Source organism: Manis pentadactyla, chromosome 1, assembly GCF_030020395.1.
Source record: "Manis pentadactyla isolate mManPen7 chromosome 1, mManPen7.hap1, whole genome shotgun sequence".
NCBI lineage: Eukaryota > Metazoa > Chordata > Mammalia > Pholidota > Manidae > Manis > Manis pentadactyla.
The window spans coordinates 200,254,349-200,271,711 of NC_080019.1; the positions used below are offsets into that span (position 1 = coordinate 200,254,349).

The 17,363-nt window shown below is 39.2% G+C and overlaps 1 protein-coding gene across 1 annotated transcript in view; it reads right to left on the reverse strand.

Annotated features, from left to right (window-relative positions):
* RPN1 (ribophorin I) overlaps positions 1–17,363 on the reverse strand; it is a 45,353-nt gene that overhangs the window by 18,110 nt on the left and 9,880 nt on the right. Inside the window, exons 2-3 of the mRNA XM_036911543.2 lie at positions 15,418–15,482; positions 4,992–5,298 (exon numbers count right to left, since the gene is read on the reverse strand). Coding sequence (XP_036767438.1) covers positions 4,992–5,298; positions 15,418–15,482 — 372 coding nt within the window. The remainder of the gene's footprint in view (positions 1–4,991; positions 5,299–15,417; positions 15,483–17,363) is intronic.

Consider the following 17,363-nt stretch of genomic DNA (forward strand, 5'->3'; position numbering starts at 1 on the left):
GTAAGATATACAAAATCACTTTCAGTGCCAACACTGTCAATTGTATTGTAAAAACAAAAAGTTCTACACTCCACTTACAGCAACTATGTGAATAAAAGAAAATAGAACCTTAAATGAAATAAATGAGAATCTCAACAGATAGGAAGCAGAATTTTTATTTATACTTCCTCCTAATAGTTTCTATTTCTCAAATTTCTACAGTGAGATTTTAAAATTCTTTCTAAATAATTTTTAGTTTTAAAATAAAAAAACTCTGACTAGGAAATGCACATAAGATCTAATCAAGACATGAGCTAGCAAATACCCTCAAAACTCAAGATGATATACACAGCATAACTGAATTTTTCTAACCTGGAGAATTATCCAGAAAAGTTCACAGCACAGAGATGTTTAGCTAACATGTATGGAGCTAACATACATATGTGTCAATCACTCTTTCATGAGCTCTAAATATGTGCACTGTCATTTAATCCTCAAAATGACCCAAAGAAGTACTACTTAACCATTTTAGAACTTAAACAAGGCCTTGCAGATTTGACATATTTAAGGTCGTATATAATTCTAAGTGGCAATAGTAGGTCTTCAACTGTGGAGAAAGTTCTGACTCCAACTTTTAATAGTAAGTATTGCCTCCCAGTGAGGCCCAAGAATATTAAAGGAGATAAATACCTTTGGCAATTCCTCCACTTCTTTGCCAACTTTACTACTTAAGTTAGTATTGAAAAATCTTTCTGGGCATTAAATAATTCAAGTGCCTGTCTATGAACACACACCTAGAACCCTACACAAATGGAAGCTACAAGGACAAAAAGACGAGAAAAAACACCCTTCTTCCCAAAAGTCCATGAAAAGGACAAGGTAAGGTGTATTTGATAATTCTCATAACCCTTGCTATTTTATTCATTTATTCTGTGACTAGATTTTTAAAAGTTCAACTTCATTCATAACCATAATTGTCAGCATTTAACGCCCATACTGGCAAGGGCACAGAGAAACACAGTTTCATACTGCTGGTGCCATAATAAATCGGCTACATCTTTTGAAAAAGAATTCTTAAATGTCCATATGCTTTGGTTTGAAAACTTTTACCTCAGAAAATCTATCTGAGAATATATGAAAAGTAAAAATGCCAAGATATGAACATTATAGTATTAACTAGAAAAAAGCTAACTGTCCAACTATAAGAAACTTGGCAAATGAGCTATAGGACAACAAATCAGGGGATCTTAAATGACCATTAAAAATGGTGTACAAATACAACATAAAATATTTAAAGAATACTCTACGTGGCAAAACACAATACTTTACAGGTAATATGGTCTCTTCATTAAAATGCCCCTATGTTTAGAAAGAAATGACTCAGGGACTAAAACAACAGAAGAAGGTGCGAACTGATGTCAAATATTCAGGGTGCCACTTCTTGAGAAATAGGGGAATATGAATACATTTACAAACCTGCATATATTTACAGAAAGAAACCTTAGAAAGGTAAGCCAGAAACTACCATAAATGCCTACCATGAAACAAGGCAGGTGAGGCAAGAATTCTCTAAATATAACTTGTCATGTGATTTTGACTACAGAATCATGTTCATGTGTTCTCATGTTCAAAAATTTAAATCAATTTTAAAAACTGTTTAAAAGTTTAAACAACCCAAAATAAACAGGCCTAGCTATGTCAAACGGACATTTGAGAGACATAGAAAGCGAGAAACAGCTCCTGGACTTGCCATGGGAATGAAGGAGATATTTACGCTGGCCTGTGCATACAGTAAAACAACAAATTTGACTGGATCTATACTGTTGGAACTCAACCAAGAATTAGGAGAAGTGCAAATTGTAGCACTCCAAAATCTTACAACTACAGACTATTTACTGTTAAAAGAACATATGGCATGTGAACAGTCCCCAGGAATGGGTTGTTTTAATTTGTCTGATTTCTCTCAGACTGTTCAAGTTCAGTCGGACAATATCCACCATATCATAGATAAGTTTTCACAAATGCCTAAGGTGCCTAACTGGTTTTCTTGGTTTCACTGGAGATGGCTGGTAATTACAGATATGCTTTGGTTATGTAACTATACTCCTATTATGTTAATGTGTGTGTGCAATTTAAGTAGTAGCTTAAAACCTATACATGCTGAAGTTACTCTACAAGAAGATATGTCAAAGAAATAATCAATCTTCCCATGTTTTCTTCCGCCTGCTACTTCTATAGCTTTTCTTCTTCCTTCCTAATTACAACCCTTAAATAGAATTCGTGCCTCATATCAAATTTACCGAGTATCATAATTCTTCCAAGTGGTAAAGATACCTCAAGACAAATGCTGGGCATAGAAGCTACAGGGCATAAATATGCAAAGAAATAAAAAGCTAACCATTTCAAACAATAAGGCTTCTCTCTCACTTACCAACTTTACATTTCCCTGTATGGCCCCGGAAGATGACTGGTTAGCCAGAGACGGGTAAGATTCCTCAAGAGAGGAACAACCTAAGACAGGCACAGTCGCAGGGGGGTCATCAGGTGAGAAATTGGGGATCAACAGAGGTGAGGCTTAGAACCTCACCCCCCCGTTCTGAGAGAAATCTTCTGCATACGTGGATGTTTTATTGCCCTGTCTAGCTTGGATTAACACATAGTCTACAGGCACACACCTGATCATCTACATTTGCTCTCTTACAACACTAAACTATGTTTTCTACCTTTATCTTGTATCTACCTACCACTTCAGCATTTTATTAAAAATAATAATAATAAAGAGAGAAATGTGGTATCCACATATAAATCAAGTATAAAAACCAAATGAGTATTCATATTTGAACTGTTTATAGTTCATAATGCATGAGCAAAACCGAAAGTTTCTGTGATGACTGCCCTTGTACTGTTCACTATGTAACTTATTCATTATGTAAGAATTTGTTCTCCATGTAAGAACTTGTTTGTTATGCCTCAGAAGATTGGAGACTGACGAAAATTAGGCTTGGGGTGGATTAATGATTGTGCATTGAGCATTGACTCCCCTATACAGAATTTTATTGTTGTTAACAACCATTTGATCAATAAATATGAGAGATGCCCTCACCAAAAAAAAAAAAAAAAAGGACAGACTTCCAATGGTAAAATTAATAAGTAACCGGGATGTAATGTATAGCATAAGGAATATAGTCAAGATATTGTAACAGCTTGGTAGGGTGATAGCTGGAACCTAGAATTATGTATATAAATGTTTTATCACTGTGTTGTACACTTGAAACTAATGTAATGTAATACTGTGCGTCAACTACCCTTCAATAAAAAATTATTATCTAAAAAAAACAAAAAAAGAAAGCGAGAAACAATTATTTCAAAATATTTTGACTATACATCCTTAGTGACATGTTCTCAACACAGACATGCAAACAAATCTTCAATGTCATAAGGGTTATCTTTTAGAGATGATAATCAAGTGTGAAGGGTGAAATTATATGATTCCTAAGATCTGCTTTAAAATACTGTAACAAAGAAAAAAGAGACAGCTGAAGCCGAGTGTGGGAACATCTTGACAACTGAATCTAAGTGACAGCTCTATGAGAACTGTTATACTATTCTCTATACTTTTGCATGCGTTTGAAATTTTCCATAAGAAAGTATCTTCTAAGCCTTCATTGCTCCCTCGACCTGCAAGGCGCAGGGCCCAGCACGGCAGCCAGCTCACTCCCCCCAGCAGCTGCCCAGCCACACCACACAGCACACACCCGTTCTCCCAACTCTGGGCCTTGGCCGCTCTTGTTGCCTCTGCCCAGAATGCCTTATTTCCTTCTCCTCCAGCTCCTATGCCAACTCTCCAAATGCTACCTCCTTTTTATTTTTTATTATTTGTTAATGTGAGTATGATTTGCTAGGATTAGGCTAGTCTGCCCATCCTTCCTGGAAGCTGACTAGTTTACTCATTACCTAGTCTTGGAGCAGTCATTTAGTTTCACTCATTCAGTTTCCTTACCTATAACCACAAACTCAAAAACAAAAAAACTTAACTATCATTTATGTTTCAAGGAAATATAAGTAAACATATTTAATACACTGAGTACAAAGCCTGGGAAATAAGATGGCCAGTTGTTCTCCCGGTCTCTAGTTCCCTTCTCCTTGGCCTCACCTGAGCTTAGAAGTTAGAGCCTCTGAGAGAGGGAATGCTTATTCCCTACTCGCATTTTCTTTCAGGTAACAAGGGTTCTATTAGTCTAACACTCTTGGCCTTTCCATGCAGAGGACCTAGTTCCTCAGGTAAACAGGAAGTGTGAGAGGAATGCACAACGTATGCTCTGCCCAGCTCCTCTTTGTCTGGACTACTGTGCCCACAGGCAGTCTGAGATCACCTTTATTAGCTGACAGGACCTCCACATGCAAAGACCTGCCCTGGTCCAGCTCTGCTCTATTTGCATGGATGTTTCTGTCTAAATTTGGGGTTCAATATTAGTTAACCTACTATATGTAGATAAACCCCATCTCCTTTGTTGCATCCATGATGAAACTATTTTTTTACTTCCTATCTACCTCAGCACTTTTCTTAATTCCTCAGTTTGTACTGAACTCAGGGAAGAGGGCTGCAATTTACAGGGCTTCCTCAGAGACCTCAGCAATCGCCAATTATCACTGTCACTGGCTAGTATTTGGCACTAACAGGTCATAAATCCTGATAAAATAGTCCAACTCAGCTCAGGTGTCACTGTTTCAAAAATCCAAGTTACAAAGTTTGTGACATTTGTCACATTTTTTTTCCGTATTAGAGTCTTTTTTAGAAGTCTTCCTAAACCTCCCAGCTTCTAGCTATACTCCACAAATGAGAAAGGTGACCCCCATGGAGTCATTTCATAGCAGATTAAAATCTTGTGGGATGATTTCAAAAATGACTTCAGATTTACAGCCACTCCACACCAAGCTTATCAATTAGCAGTCACTCCAGAAAACATTGTCAGAAGCAGAGAGGGATGGCCTTGGACTCCACACCAGCCTACCTGACTATAGGCAGGGATGTCTTTGAAAGGTCCATAATCCAGGAGGTCCTCGGAACGTGTGGGGTTCCCCAACTTGCTGTAGCTCTCCACATTCCGGGAGGCAAGCTTCACACGCATCGTTTGTGTCTTTGTTGGATATGGGGAGTAGAAATAATGGCTCCCCTCAAACACCACAAACTGTTTCTCTGACTGGGTGATCTGGGTTGGATACGGATGAAGCACATGTGTATAGACTGTTTCCACAATGACTGAAATCCTGGCCCCAGGATCAAGGGCGACTGGGAGCTTGACTGTGAAGAATCTCCCACTGGAGGAAAAACAAGGTAAGAGAATTAAGAGATTAGGAAACTGAAAACAGAATAGCAGCTAAAGGCACAGCACAATTCTGTACCCAAAATGAAAGCAGACCCTTAAGAGATTATCTTTAACCTACTAATTTATACATTTTAAGACCAATGCCTGGATGTTCATCTCAAGGCTGTTTATAATAATAAAAGAGTATAAACGCCTAAAGACCCAAGAATAGGGGAACAGTTAAAAACATTTCAAGAGAGCCACAAAATTAAATGCTGGCAACCACTAAAAAAGATATTTGGATCTATCTATCTCTATATATACATATATAGATATGTATATCAAACATGTACAAAATAAATGACAGAAATCAGTTTACAAATGACACAGTATGAGTATTTTAAAATATAAACATACCCAACCACACGTGAAGAAAAGTATTTCAACAAATATTCTACACGATGTGCATATGGTAACTGGCTCAGGGTAGGAGGATAAACTTCACTGTTGTTTTTTCCAATTTGTTTCATAATGAGCTTGTATCACTCTCAACCAGAAAAAAATGAAGCTAGTAGCATTTTAAAGAAAAAGAGATCACCTGGAAACTACTTAAACCCTTAAGGTATTTAAAAAACGGATCTGTTTTCTAGGCCAGAAGACAGTTTTGGTAGACCCAGAAACCAAGAAAAGTGAAGGCATTTAACATGCGTCACAAAAGCACTCTGAAATACTACTGAATATGTACCAAGCTGCCCCTTCTCCCAGGACACACCACCAATTCTTGGCTAAAGTTCCAGATCTGCCTCCCATCCACTCTCTGCCCTGAGTACCAATGTTCACAAAACAGCTCCATTGACCATCCCACAGGGAATTCAATGTACCCAGTATCAAACATGGCCCTGACTCCCTATCTCTGTTTATACTGCTCCTGTCCAGCCAACTCTGCACTAGAAGAAACCTCAGACATTTTCCAATGCTTCACTCTACCCTATCTGTCCCCGGTAGGTGGTTAATCCTGCCTTAGAATGTCTCTCAAATTCATCCCTTCCTGGCTTTCCACTGCGGCAGCCTCAATTCAATTATCTCTTGCTTAGATTAATGTACCTCTTCCTAGTCTCCTAATCTCCATCTCCCTCTTGCCCATCAACACAATCTGATGGTGCCCTCCCACCTTTATTTTCACATTGAACGTTTCAGCCTAACTGAATCTTGCTTTGATGACCTTTCAGTGCTCCAAGGTCATCATTATCAACATCAGTTCTCACTGCAGTGCAGAGGCACCAGCTGTAAGGTGTCTGATTGAGAAAAGGCTGGACAGACAACACAGAGCTGACTGCACTGGTGTCCAGGGGCAGATAGTTTATTTTTCCTATAGCACTTCTCCTATATGAGGAGAGAACATTATGTGAAGGACTTGATTTTGTTGGTAACCCAAAACAAGTACTCATTTACTCAAACAGATTTACTGAGAACCCAGTACACATTAGTTTCTGTACACATTAGACAAGAAAGTAATAAAGACAAATCAGTATAATAGGGGCACTGGTAGATAGATATAAAAAATAAAGTATACTGTTAACAAAAAGTTTTCAAACAGTCCCAACTGTCTGCAGGGTAAAGTCCACACCCCTAAGAATGGTATGCAAAGCACTCCTTAAACTACCTCTCCTTAGACCACCTCCACCTTTGAGCTCTAGCCACTGTGAAGTTAACCAAACACTCCATGGTATGTCAAACCTCTGTGTCTTTACAGATGTCTGCCTAGAATGCCCCTTCTCAATGGTTAGCCCTATTTGTGATTAAGTCAAAGTTTGCTGGGCACTATGTGCCAGGTTCTGTTCTCAGTATGTTATGTGTATTAAATTTAGTGAATCTTAGCTATGATCACCTGAGATTATCTTACTGACGAGGAAAGTGAGGAAGCTTCCCAAGGAGGTCCATCCACACAGCTAGAAATAGCAGCAGAATTTGAACCCAGACAGCAAGCTGCAAAGACCACGCCCCTCACACCTATGCTAGCCTGCCTCTCCAAGAGCTGTGTGGCAGGCCCTGGCCCAGAGCAAGCTCACACAGACAGGGCCCTCCAAAGCCAGTGCAAAGAGGGAGAGGAGTGTCCTAAATACTTACAAGGGGGAGGGAGTTTAACAGCAACTGATTTAAGGCTAATTCTCAGATGTGACATCCTCAGGGCTGGTGGGATGCCCATTTCATGCACTGAGGCTAAAATAGAAAAATCAAGGTCATCACCATGCGTTATAATTTGGCTCCTCAGAGAGTAATGCTTTTGTACATGAAATCAAAGCAACTCAAGGAGAATTAAGCACAGCAAAAGACAACTATGATGACCATACAGAAAACAAGAAAGGCTATGCTCTATGTGAAGGAAAAAAAAAGGATTAAAAAGTAGGATCACACAGCAATTGAAACTATGTAAAATCTATCTTCAAGTATTAAATTTAGTGAATCTTAGCTATGATCACCTGAGATTATCTTACATAGCTAAGATTCACTAAATGGTCCAGAATAAAAATATGTAAGTTGTCATGTTAGGGCTGTAAGATAAACGGCTTGTTTAATATTGCTCTTAAGTTTTATATAGATAAATAAATTTAAACACAATCCCATTTATACCCTTACATAAAATTATTTATGTACAATTGTTGTTATGTCATATTCTCATTATTTCAAAAAATTTCAAAACTAATGAGAAAAACATTTTTAAAACTCTGCTAAGCAGGGAGACCGAATGAAACATTTTTTGAACCACATAAGGACTGACCATTGTACAGTTCAATAGTTTGCTGATCAAAAACCAAATTTTTTATTTCTTCCTATGATAAACTACAGCATAAACGAAGGCAAGGTTCTTTAACCTCAGCACTACTGACTTTCTGGGAGGGATAATTCTTTGCTGGGACGGGAAATCTGTCCCGGGTACTGCCGCAAGTTTAGCAGCATCCCAGGTCTCTATCTAGTGGATGTCGGTAGCGCCCCCTAGTTGTAAATAAAAACATCTCTAAAAACTGCCAAGCGACTGGGGGACTGTCCCCTTCTCCTAGGAATCACAGAGCTAAGAATCTTCTCTCCGCATCATTCCCACATCATTCATTAAACACATATTTCAATGCCTAATACACATCACGCAAAATACTGACATCTGTGAAGCTGGGTGAGTGGATATACAGAGCCTCCTTATTCAATTCCTCCTGCTTTTTATTTGTATTTTTAAAAATATCCTTAATAAAATGTTTGAAAGTAAGTAAATGCCAGGTCCCATGCTAGGTTTTGAAGAAACAAGACAATTAAACCCTGGCCTTCACCGAGCTACATCTAGCTCCTGCAGGGTGTCACTTTCAATGCCAGGAAGGCACAAGAGGAGGTGCGTTAAGGAAGAGAAGCCTGCCCCTTGGAAACAGGATGGTAGCCTACCACAGATGGGAGGCTATCTGCATGGCAAGCAGCTTGCAGTCCTCACAAAGATTCCCCATCTGTTGGTTGGTTATCCCTATCCCCACATAGATTAAAGATCTGATCTAATACAGAATGATGCCGGTTGACCCTTGAACAACATGGGTTTAAACTGTGTAGGTCCACTTATACATGGATTTTTTTCAATAAACACATTAGAAAAATTTTTGGAGATTTGTGACAAGTTGAAAAAAACATTTTCTTTAGCTTACTTTATTGCAAAAATATGTATATAATACATATAAAAAAAGTATGTGTTAATCAACTTTATGTTATCAGTAAGGCTTTCCCTAGTGAACAGTACGCTACTAATAGCTAAATATGGGGCAGTCAAAAGTTATATGCGGATACTACTGCAAAGATGGTGGCGTGAGAGGAGAGACAGAGGCTTCCTCCTAAAACTGGATTCAATTAGAAAATTTAATTGGCGCAACTAATCCTGAGAGAGCAACAGGAAAGAGGACGGCGTCAGACTGCACACACCTGGAGAAAAGAGCAGACCTCACCGAACGCGGTAACGTACCAGAGCTGTAGCTCCATGGAACCCGAGCCCTTCCCCCACCCCAGCTCAAAGGCAGGAGGAAGAGAAACGGAGCAGGGAGGGAGTGGAAGGCTTGGGACTGCTGAATATCTAGCTCCGGAGATCTGCGCTGGGAGCACAAACCTACATTTCATGGTGCTTTCATGACTCGCATGACTACCGGGTTGGAAAGTTAATACAGTCAGAGTTCCTGGGGAGACCGGGATTCCAGCTGCTTGTGGAAAGCAGGGATCCATATCCAGCTGCTCTGGGACAAAAACTTTTACCTGTGTGACCGGCCCACTGGCTCAGTCAGCGGAGACAGGCACAGCAGCCGGGAGGCCAGGAAAAGCTCTTTCCTCCCCCCCCAGGTACCAGTACCGCTCCCCTGCGACCTCCAACATTGCTTCAGGGGCTGAGCAGCTCCAGAGACTACAGCTTCTGGACACTAGAGGGCGCCATATACAAACATGAAATGCCAAAGGAACCTTGTCCAGAGTAAAATTATTAATACAACTCCCGAGAAAGATTTAAGTGATATGGACCTCGTGACTCTTCCTGAAAGGGAGCTCAAAATAAAAACCATCAACATGCTAATGGAGGTCTGGAAAGACATCCAAGAACTCAGGAATGAATTCAGGTTGGAGATCCAATTGTTGAAGAGCACAATGGAGGGTATTAAAAGCAGGTTGGATACGGTGGAGACAATAAATGAAATAGAAACTAGAGAAGAGGAATACAAAGAAGCTGAGGCACAGAGAGAAAAAAGGATCTCTAAGAATGAAAGAATATTGAGAGAACTGTGTGACCAATCCAAGCAGAACAATATTCACATTATAGTGATACCAGAAGAAGAAGAGAGAGAGAAAGGGATAGAAAGTGTCTTTGAGGAGGTAGTTGCTGAAAACTTCCCCAATCTGGGGAAGGACATAGCCTCTCAGGCCATGGAGATCCACAGATCTCCCAACACAAGGGACCCAAGGAAGACAACACCAAGACACACAGCAATTAAAATGGCAAAGATCAAGGATAAGGACAGACTGTTAAAAGCAGCCAGAGGCAGAAATAAGATCACATACAAAGGAAAGCCCATCAGGCTAACATCAGACTTCTCAGCAGAAACCTTACAGGCCAGAAGGGAGTGGCATGATGTATTTAATGCCATGAAGCAGAAGGGCCTGGAACCAAGATTACTTTATCTGGTAAGATTACCATTTAAATATGAAGGAGGGATTAAACAATTTCCAGATAAGTAAAAGCTGAGAGAGTTTACCTCCCACAAACCATCTATGCAGTCTATTTTGAGGGACTGCTATAGATGGAAGTGTTCCTAGGGTTGGATACCTGTCACCAGAGGTAGTAAAACCATGGTAGGGAGGATGGAGCAGCTGATTGCGAGGTAAATGCAAAATTAAATTGACTAACCCCAAAGTCAATCAAGGGATAGACAAAAAGTACAGAATTTGATACCTAATATATAAAGAATGAAGGAGGAAGAAAAAGGAGGAGAAATAGAAAAGAACCTTTAGATTGTGTTTAAGTGAGTTAAGTCAGACCCTTAGATAGTAAGGAAAGTAACCTGGACCCTTTGGTAACCACGAATCTAAAGCCTGAAATGGCAATAAGTACATACCTATCAATAATCACCCTAAATGTAAATGGACTGAATGCACCAATCAAAAGACATAGAGTCACTGAATGGGTAAAAAAACAAGACCCGTCTATATGACGCTTACAAGAGACTCACCTCAAACCCAAAGACATGCACAGACTAAAAGTCAAGGGATAGAAAAAGATATTTCATGCAAACAATAGGGAGAAAAAAGCAGGTGTTGCAGTACAAGTATCAGACGAAATAGACTTCAAAACAAAGAAAGTAACAACAGATAAAGAAGGACATTACATAATGATAAAGGGCTCAGTCCAACAGGAGGATATAACCATTATTATAAATATATATGCACCCAACACAGGAGCACCAATATATGTGAAACAAATACTAACCAAACTAAAAGAGGAAATAGAATGCAATGCATTCATTTTAGGAGACTTCAACACACCATTCACTCCAAAGGACAGATCCACCAGACAGAAAATAAGTAAGGACACAGAGTCGCTGAACAACACAATACAACAGATGGACCTAATAGACATATATAGAACTCTACACCCAAAAGCAACAGGATACACATTCTTCTCAAGTGCACATGGAACATTCTCCAGAATAGACCACATACTAGGCCACAAAAAGAGCCCCAGTAAATTCAAAAACATTGAAATTCTACCAACCAACTTTTTAGACCACAAAGGTATAAAACTAGAAATAAATTGTACAAAGAAAGCAAAAAGGCTCACAAACACATGGAGGCTTAACAACACGCTCCTAAATAGTCAATGGATCAATGACCAAATCAAAATGGAGATCCAGCAATATATAGAAATAAATGACACCAACAACACAAAGCCCCAACTTCTGTGGGATGCAGCGAAAACAGTTTTAAGAGGAAAGTATATAGCAATCCAGGCATATTTAAAGAAGGAAGAACAAACCCAAATGAATAGTCTAACATCACAATTATCAAAATTGGAAACAGAAGAACAAATGAGGCCTAAAGTCAGCAGAAGGAGGGACATAAAGATCAGAGAAGAAATAAATAAAATTGAGAAGAATAAAACAATAGAAAAAAATCAATGAAACCAAAAGCTGGTTCTTTGAGAAAATAAACAAAATAGATAAGCCTCTAGTCAGACTTATTAACAGAAAAAGAGAATCAATACACATCAACAGAATCAGAAACGAGAAAGGAAACATCATGACGGAACCAACAGAAATACGAAGAATTATTAGAGACTACTATGAAAACCTATATGCTAACAAGCTGGAAAACCTAGAAGAAATGGACAACTTCCTAGAAAAATACAACCTTCCAAGACTGACCAAGGAAGAAACACAAAAATCTAAACAAACCAATTACCAGCAAAGAAATTGAAGCGGTAATCAAAAAACTACCCAAGAAAACCCCTGGGCCAGATGGATTTACCTTGGAATTTTATCAGACATACAGAGAAGATATAATTCCCATTCTCCTTAAGTTTTCCAAAAAATAGAAGAGGAGGGAATACTCCCAAACTCATTCTATGAAGCCAACATCACCGTAATACCAAAACCAGGCAAAGACCCCACCAAAAATGAAAATTACAGACCAATGTCCCTGATGAACGTAGATGCAAAAATACTCAACAAAATATTAGCAAACCGAATCCAAAAATACATCAAGAGGATCATACATCATGACCAAGTGGGATTCATCCCAGGGATGCAAGGATGGTACAACATTCGAAAATCCATCAACATCATCCACCACATCAACAAAAAGAAAGAGAAAAACCACATGATCATCTCCATAGATGCTGAAAAAGCATTCGACAAAATTCAACATCCATTCACGATAAAAACTGTCAACAAAATGGGTATAGAGGGCAGGTACCTCAACATAATAAAGGCCATATATGATAAACCCACAGCCAACATCATACTGAACAGTGAAAAGCTGAAAGGTTTTCCTCTGAGATCGGGAACAAGACAGGGATGCCTACTCTCTCCACTGTTATTCAACATAGTACTGGAGGTCCTAGCCATGGCAATCAGACAAAACAAAGAAATACAAGGAATCCAGATTGGTAAAGAAGAGGTCAAACTGTCACTATTTGCAGATGACATGATATTGTACATAAAAAATCCTAAAGCCTCCACTCCAAAACTATTAGAACTGATAGCGGAATACAGCAAAGTTGCAGTATACAAAATTAACACACAGAAATCTGTGGCTTTCCTATACACTAACAATGAACTAATAGAAAGAGGAATCAGGAAAACAATTCCATTCACAATTGCATCAAAAAGAATAAAATACTTAGGAATAAACCTTAAGAAGGAAGTGAAAGACCTATACCCTGAAAACTATAAGACACTCTTAAGAGATATTAAAGAGGACACTAACAAATGGAAACTCATCCCATGCTCTTGGCTAGGAAGAATTAATATTGTCAAAGTGGCCATCCTGCCCAAAGCAATATACAGATTTGATGCAATCCCTATCAAATTACCAACAACATTCTTCAACGAACTAGAACAAATAGTTCAAAAGTTCATATGGAAACACCAAAGACCCGGAATAGCCAAAGCAATTCTGAGAAGGAAGAATAAAGTTGGGGGGATCTCGCTCCCCAACTTCAAGCTCTACTACAAAGCCACAGTAATAAAGACAATTTGGTACTGGCACAAGAACAGAGCCACACACCAGTGGAACAGAATAGAGACCCTAGATATTAACCCAAACATTTATGGTCAGTTAATATATGATAAAGGAGCCATGGACATACAATGGGGAAATGACAGTCTCTTCAACAGATGGTGCTGGCAAAACTAGACAGCTACATGTAAGAGAATGAAACTGGATCACTGTCTATCCCCATACACAAAAGTAAATTTGAAATGGATCAAAGACCTGAATGTAAGTCATGAAACCATAAAACTCAGAAAGAAAACATAGGCAAAAATCTCTTGGACATAAACATGAGTGACTTCTTCATGAACATATCTCCCTGGGCAAGGGAAACAAAAGCAAAAATGAACAAGTGGGACTCTATATCAAGCTGAAAAGCTTCTGTACAGCAAAGGACACCATCAATAGAACAAAAAGGTACCCTACAGTATGGGAGAATATATTCATAAATGACAGATACAAAAAAGGGTTGACATTCAAAATATATAAAGAGCTCACGCACCTCAACAAACAAAAAGCAAATAATCCAATTAAAAAATGGGGAGGGGAGCTGAACAGATACTTCTGCAAAGAAGAAATTCAGATGACCAACAGACACATGAAAAGATGCTCCACATCGCTTGTCATCAGAGAAATGCAAATTAAAACCACAATGAGATATCACCTCACACCAGTAAGGATCGCCACCATCCAAAAGACAAACAACCACAAATGTTGGCGAGGTTGCGGAGAAAGGGGAACCCTCCTACACTGCTGGTGGGAATGCAAATTAATTCAACCACTGTGGAAAGCAGTATGGAGGTTCCTCAAAAAGCTCAATATAGAAATACCATTTGATCCAGGAATTCCACTTCTAGGAATTTACCCTAAGAATACAGCACTCCAGTTTGAAAAAGACAGATGCACCACTATGTTTATCGCAGCACTATTTACAATAGCCAAGAAATGGAAGCAACCTAAGTGTCCATCAGTAGATGAATGGATAAAGAAGAAGTGGTACATATACACAATGGAATATTACTCAGCCATAAGGAAAAAACAGATCCTACCATTTGCAACATGGATGGAGCTAGAGGGTATTATGCTCAGTGAAATAAGCCAGGCGGAGAAAGACAAGTACCAAATGATTTCACTCATACGTGGAGTATAAGAACAAAGAAAAACTGAAGGAATAAAAGAGCAGAAGAATCACAGAACCCAAGAATGGACTAACAGTTACCAAAGGGAAAAGGACTGGGGAGGATGGGTGGGAAGAGAGGGATAAGGGCAGGGAAAAAGAAAGGGGGCCTTACAATTAGCATGTATAATATGGGGGGGGCACGGGGAAGGCTGTGCAACACAAAGAAGACAAGTAGTGAGTCTACAGCATCTTACTATGCTGATGGACAGTGACTGTAATTGGGTTTGTGGGGGGGGACTTGGTGAAGGGGGAGTCTAGTAACCATAATGTTCTTCATGTAATTGTAGATTAATGATAATAAAATGAATAAAGAAAAGTTATATGTGAATTTTCAACCATGTATAACTGTGTAACGGGGTGGGAGGTTGGCAGGCCTAAGCCGCAAGTTGTTTCAGGGTCAACTGTATTTTCTTGCTTTAAAATAAACTGCTACTGTTAAGGGAACCAGATTTCAGCATTAGTCATTAGAAAAGTCATAAACTGGTCCAGAATACATTATAGCCCCTTGCTTATTACCACACTTTTAACTGAAAAAGCCACTAATACACCAGGAACTTTAATTCATAAGCAACTCTTGCAGTTTATGACTCCACCCTGATATGATAACCTATAACAAGAGGGGGCACATGTTATAATCTTGTTATATCTATAATATATTCATTCTGACTGGTAGCTTACCTCTTACCCTTAATTTTGGTTTCTCGTACTTCCAGATTGTTCTCTTCCTCATCTTCTCCCTTTACCTGTAACAGGACAAAGCAGGTTATTCTATCTTAAGTCATTTCGCCTCTTGCCTCAGAATGCCCACATTAAAGTATTCAAACTACTGGAACTTTTTAAAGATTGAATTGCGGTTTAGTAACACTTATTTTTTCATCTGCAACACAAGACTGTTGTCAAAAACTTACTCTTGCACTGAAAAAGCTGTATAATAAGCTCTATAAATACAGAACACTCTGCTGAATGATCAAATACAGGTGACCCTAAAACATGGGTCTGAACTGTGAGGGTTCACGTATATGTGGATTTTTTTCGATAAATGTACAGTATCTGTAACTGGATATAAGGCAGCAGATTCCACCAGTGACGTGGTTGAAAAGGGAAAATGGTGTAAGCAGTGGCCAATAGGGTGATCAAACACACAACCCTTGTAGTTATTAGCATCACCTTCTAACCAAGTGCCCTCTGGACCAGAGAGAAAAGCCAGGATCTGAGAGGAGCACAGCAGCCAAGGCCCAGGTGGGGCAACTCAGAAGGAGGTGGCAACCTTTGCACCTTCCATGTGCACCCCTCCTAGCCCAGGTCTGATACACCTACAGGCAGGTGTCAACCCCACCCTCTGTTGGCTCTTTTCTAGGTTGGACTCTACAACCCTCTTATTTTCTACTTTTCGACTTTGTTGCATCTGAAGTTAAATGATGCATTTCATATGCAATAGGCTACTAAGTTTTGGGGGAATCAAAAGTTATGTGTGGATTTTTCAATTTCATGGGGGTGGGTGGTGATCTGGGGCTGCTGCCTCCAACCCTGTGTACTCAGTCAACTGTATACACATACCAATAGAAATTACCCTTCCCAATATAAAGGCCTGAAATGTTTCCTTCTGGAAGTTTTCTTTCCATTTACATTCAAACAAGCATATGCATAGAAATAAATAGTATTATTTATTACAGTAGCTGAAAAGTCTCACACGTGACCAGAACTGTTGTGACTCTCACCAGAGCAGCTAACGGTGGCAAAAGGCCTTGGGAAAAGGAGCCAACGGCTGCTGCTTGGCACACTTCCTTATTCTTACCCTTCACTGCAACAAGATGTGTGATCGGGGGAAAAAAGTATTAACTCCAGCAGGCTGCAAGAGGAGAGTAGGTGCCTCGAATCATGAGACTGTGGAGCAGACTACAAACCTACCTATACACACACCACTGATCTCTTTGCCAACCTAACTTCCTCGGAAAGAAAAAATTTAAGAATATCTTTTGAGGGCTGAAGCACTGATTTCCAAGAGGGAACACAAAGCTATAATGAGGAAGCTTGTTTATTATTTCTAAAAGCCTAAAAGTAATCATACAAAAAAAATTCCTCGATAAACTTGTACAGGCTAATAAAAACAAATTTACTTTGGAAGCACCAGTCATTAACAGTCTAGTATACTCATGCTTTATCACTATTCAGTTACATGTTGATTTGTCTTAATATTCATTATCTAATACAAGATTAGAGAGACAAAAGATCTCAAATGCAAGATGCATATGAGAGGAAAACTACAAAGACTGGTCCTTGGCAGTAAGAAGACGAAGAACAACTAGCTCTTCATCAATGATCACCATGGTTCCTTCTACCAGTTCCTAAAATTCTACACATAGGGTTGAGGATCATTCACTGAAAAAATTTCTAGCAACCTCACCAAAGCCTCCACATCAATTGTTAGAAAATAGGCCCTCTTTATTAAGTGTATCATCAGGTTGTTTCCCATTGGGATAGAGATGTGAAGGAGCACATAAACCCATTTAACTCATTTCTCTCTTGGCCTGCAAAACTAGCAGGTGATTCTAATCTGGTGATCCCAATGCAGGTCTATACCCCTACCTCACAGCTATCTAGGTCAGAACAGGCAAGGTGGAAGG